Source organism: Camelina sativa, chromosome 4 (assembly GCF_000633955.1).
Source record: "Camelina sativa cultivar DH55 chromosome 4, Cs, whole genome shotgun sequence".
Lineage (NCBI taxonomy): Eukaryota > Viridiplantae > Streptophyta > Magnoliopsida > Brassicales > Brassicaceae > Camelina > Camelina sativa.
Window position 1 is genome coordinate 17,325,709 of NC_025688.1, and position 4,906 is coordinate 17,330,614.

General features: G+C 29.8%; 1 protein-coding gene across 1 annotated transcript; it reads left to right on the forward strand.

Moving 5' to 3' along the window:
• On the forward strand, window positions 381–1,625 carry LOC104780886 (cyclin-dependent kinase inhibitor 2-like). Its single transcript, XM_010505427.2, has 4 exons — window positions 381–806; window positions 880–953; window positions 1,046–1,246; window positions 1,345–1,625. The coding sequence occupies exons 1-4, from the start codon at window positions 477–479 to the stop codon at window positions 1,415–1,417; spliced, it is 678 nt and encodes a 225-aa protein (XP_010503729.1). The 5' UTR covers window positions 381–476; the 3' UTR covers window positions 1,418–1,625.

Genomic DNA, 4,906 nt, shown 5'->3' on the forward strand with positions numbered 1-4,906 from the left:
TTAAAACCACGAGAATTATTCTGGAAAAACCAAACAACTCTATTAAAATAAAAACTATAAATTTTCAAATTCAAAAACTCAATAATCCCCCCCCCTCCTAAGAAAAGATTAGACAACTAATTCTTTAACGTTTAGAAACTGTTGTAACGGAAGTAGTAGCAATTTAAGGGACACGTGTCGACCACATAGTGAAATAACATCACCGATCTATCTACGGCGCCGTCAAATATCCCGTTACACTATTCCTACTTCACACGAAGGCTTTTTTTAAAAATTTTATTTATTCCTTTTTATCAAGTGAAAACGACAAGAGTTAATCGTGACCGTTAAAAATACTACGATTAAAAATCAATCGTCACCATCTATAACAGAACAAAACGCGAGAGCTATAGAGAGAGAGAACACAAACGAGTGGATTTTAGAAAGAGAGAGAAAGAGAGAGAGATCTAGAAGAAAGGTGACGTTCGTCGGAGATAATGGCGGCGGTAAGGAGAAGAGAACGAGAATCGGTGGAAGAAAATGGAGTAACGACGCCGGTGAAGAGGAGGAAGATGGAGGAGGAGGAGGTGGAATCATCAAGGATAATATCGTCGCCGTGCGTCGTACAGGCGACGAATAATCGTGGTGGTGGAACGGTGGATAGGAATTCAGCTGGAGCGTCGGAGACGAGTGTTGTAATAGTTCGACGGCGAGATTCTTCGGCTGAAGAAGAAGAGGACTATCAAATCGGAGAAGAGTCGTGTTGTTCAAGTATTAGATTGGAAGAGAAATCGAAACGGAGAATCGAATTTGTAGATTATGTCGAGGTGATCATCTTCTTCTTTGATTTTTTTTTTTTTTTTTTTGTTTTCCAGATTTTTGAATTTTTGATTTTTCCAGGAAAATAACGGTGAAGATGATGATGATGATGATCAAAGTGGAACGTCATGGATTTATGATGATTTTAATAAGAGGTTTTTTTTTGTTATTAAAGAGTTTTCGAGTTTTTGGAAAAAAAATTCAGTTCTTAATTTTTTAAAATTTTCTATAAATAAAAATTTATCAGGAGGAGAGATTCAAATGGTGAGGAGGAGGAATCATCGATGGATTCAGAAGAAGATGTTGTTGTAAAGTCACGTCGTCGGTTAAAGATGAATAAGAAGAAGAAGAGTTGTGTGACGAAGACGGTGAATGAAACTGAGTTAGATGATTTTTTCCAAGCGGCGGAGAGTAATTTACGCAATCAAATCTTGGAATCTTCTATCAAGTATTGCTTTCTTTTTCCTTTTAATTAAAATTCAAATTTTACAATGAACTTAGGAGTAATTGGAGAATGATTGTTATTTCTAATTTTTTTTTTTGTAGGTATAACTTTGATTTTGAGAAAGAGGAGCCAATACAAGGTGGACGATACGAGTGGGTTAAATTGAATCCATGAAGCTGATCATGAAAGACTCACCCAACACCCAAAGTACTTGATCTCTTTCTGTAATTCATATCTCTGCTTAACAAAATCCCAAATGTAGATATATCTTTCTCTCTTTCTTTCTTTCTTTCTTTCTTTCCCTCAAATAATTTAGTAAAATGTACTTCAAATTTCGTTTTGTCTTTCACAAGTATATAATTAGATTTCATGTTTTATTCTTGATTATAAGTTTTTAACAAAGCAGTAATTACAGAAATAATTATCAAGAAAAAGCCTAAAAATGAATATTACTACTAGTACTACCATTTTATTTGTAAGTTTGAAAAATAAAAGAAATCATATTTGATTTTTTTTTTTGACATTGAAAAATAAAATAGAGTGTAGATAATAATCAGAAAAAAAAAAGGAAGCAAAGGCTGTCGTCGTAAAGGAATATTTACTGTTTGTTCATCAGGCTTTGTTTCAGTGTAAAAGTTACTAGTTTTTTCTCACTTGGATGTACATGCTGCTACTCTAGTGTCTAGTGATTTGATTAACTACAAACTTGTGCATCACATGGTATATATTGATATTAACAAAATACATATAATAACTTCTTACAATATACAGATAAAAAAAAAAAAAATCATATTTGAAACACAAAATAGCCCTTCTTAGTTACTTAATTTTACTTCTGTGTAACGTGGATTTTAGGTATTATTGTTCATCATTTCAGTAGCAAAAATATTTAGTTATTTCTCCTAAAATCTCTACTGGCAAAAAAAAAGGGATCTATAGTAGTAGACTAGTAGTAGTATTAAATTGAAAAAGCTAGTCCAGGACCAAAGAATGGACCTAAAGCTCGAATTGCGACATGATTGGTGTGTATTTCTGGGTCGCTTTCTATCAGTAAAATAAAATGAGTCAGTCACAAATCTTTTCATACTAACTCTGACATTATTATAACTCTCTCTTATTAATTTCCTAAACCAAGAATGACTTTATTTACAACTTTCTCTTCCTTTTGTTTTGGTCTCTCCTTTTCTGGTTTTTTTTTTGGTCATTATTATCGCTCTTACTTTAAAAACACTACAACTCAAAAGATTCAACTAGAAATTTCAGTGGTTATGATTAAAATGTTTAAATTTTGTCGTACTGTTGTACTGATCGGTTAAAAAGAAGCTGGCACAACAACACAAAAAGATGCGAGAAGAATATGTACGTACACTAAATACCACGAGGTAATAGACTTTTTTTTTTTTACTTTTTTCCTTGTTTCTTCTATTTTGTTTTTTTTGCCAAGAATTGGTAAAGAGTGTTGCAAAATTGGAATCTTTTTTTCTCGGCTTATTTTTTTTATAAGTTGGACTCGATGGCCCAATTTTGAGAATTATATTAAAATTGAAGCTTTCTCTTCAATCAACCAATCGTGATAATCAAAATATTGAATCAAATGTACAAAAGTTCTAAAATGTATATCATGATTGTATTCCATAAAGAACACACGACCAAACCCTCATACTGTTTATTTTTCTCGTTCTTAAGCACTTTTATGTATTCGGCCTTTGTCTTTTCCGAAATCTTTTCTAGAACAATCAGTCATATATATATATATATAGTTTTGGATTTTTAGTGCTTTCAACCCAGGCATTACATTCTTTTGACAAAGGTTTTATGAGCCATAGTTTTCTATATATACTAGATTTTAAATTGCGGTACACTGCTTGCATATAATTTTTATTATTATTTCTTTTTTATATTGTATATGTTTATTAAATATTGGATGTTTTCCAAATAGAGTAATAACTAAATTTTCCGACCATTTGTGCGGTTAAATGTTTATATTAATTTTTTAATCTGCAATATAGTTCATGACCATTTGTTTGGTTAGTTTGTTTTGTTTAGTGTTTGAGATTGTATTTTGATTTTTATTTACTACTACAAAAAATAAGAGATCTAAATACATAGTAAGTCATTTATACGCTATGATTAAGTCACATTTTTCTAATAATTTAATTATTTTACACAATCTTAGTTAAATCAACTTAATTTTTATATGTCAAATATTCTAATATTAATAGTATTGACAAATAATAAAATGAGAATTTAACCCACGTTAGCATAAATTTAATGATATTTTATTAATCCCAATATGTCCTCTTTAAAATGAAATAAAATTTCTATTTTGTGAAAAAAATAACTCATCTACTATATAACCATATTATATAGTATTTTAACATTTTTAATTTTAAATATTAATTATAATATTTAAATAAATGTGAATCGACGTTCTTCTTAAGTTAAGAATCAAAGCTCACATGTTTTGGAAAACAAAATAGGAATCAAATTGTTGTTTTCTTTGTTTGCAAAGGATTCAGAGCTAGAATATCTTCAATACATAATAGAAGGTGTGGTTAAATATTATAGTTTATGTTTTCATATTGATTCTGCTGTATTTTTTTTTAGTTGGAATGGTATGTAAAATATTTAGAAAAAAAATCTGAAATAATGCTATTTTTGAAAAAAATTTAGAGATTAATTTTGTAAATAAGTTTTTAAATAAGTACAAATAAAATGATAAACCCCAAAATATACTTCAAAAATATATATATAGATATATGTCATTGTGTGTTTAAACTGTATTTATAAACTAAAAGTGATAAAAACTTTTTGTTTTGTTTTTTCTTATACACACAAATCATCACTTGCATGAAAAACAGAGACGTTCCGACCAAATTATTGTTTCCACAACAAAACAAAACACTGACAAGAACAACAAAACACGTGAACCAAAAATTCTTGTTGGAACCATCTTCCCCCAAAGAACATATAGATACAGTCAATCTAGATTATCATAAATAATCTAAATTAATTTCTAGAAATTAAAGTGAAAGCTCTACAATTCGGGCATCATGTATCTGCAACTTGACAGTCCTTCGTCGCAACATTTCCTGAATTCCAAGAATTTTTATTAGCTAAAATTAACAAAATATGAAAAATACACCCATTTCATCAGAACCCGCATTTATAGATTTGAGAATTTTGAGAGAATAAATTCTAGAATAGACTAGTTAATAGTTATCCCTATGAAAACACTGAGACTTTTTGAATCAAGGTTTGAATAGTTCCACTATGAATTCAACAATGGTTAACAATAGAGAACGTTTTAAATGGAAATAATCTTTGGTTTTCATTATAGTATATGGTTCTCATTGTATATATTTCAGATTAATTTGGTTTAATTTAGAGTCTGTATAGTTTGGATTAGCTGGTTTAGAGGCTTTGGTTTAGGCCTGATCAATTGTATATAACCCAATTATATACTTTTATTAAAATTAATGAGAATGAGATTATTTTACTAATTTCGAGACTAGCTAGCCAGAAGGAACGTTTGCATACTTGAGATTGTTTTGTGATCTTGACTCATTGAATAAACATTTGCCTCACTGACTTCATCAGTGATCTTAGATCTAACATGAGTCCTCTTAAGGCCCAACATCTCCCTCCACGTGCCCTTAGTAG

What these genes read in the sequence shown, in the direction of transcription:
- LOC104780886 (XM_010505427.2), top strand. Translation starts at nt 477, where the DNA reads ATGGCGGCGGTAAGGAGAAGAGAACGAGAATCGGTGGAAGAAAATGGA. An exon ending in AATTTGTAGATTATGTCGAG is followed by an intron (nt 807 to 879) that starts GTGATCATCTTC and finishes TGATTTTTCCAG; the next exon opens with GAAAATAACGGTGAAGATGA. An exon ending in TATGATGATTTTAATAAGAG is followed by an intron (nt 954 to 1,045) that starts GTTTTTTTTTGT and finishes AAAATTTATCAG; the next exon opens with GAGGAGAGATTCAAATGGTG.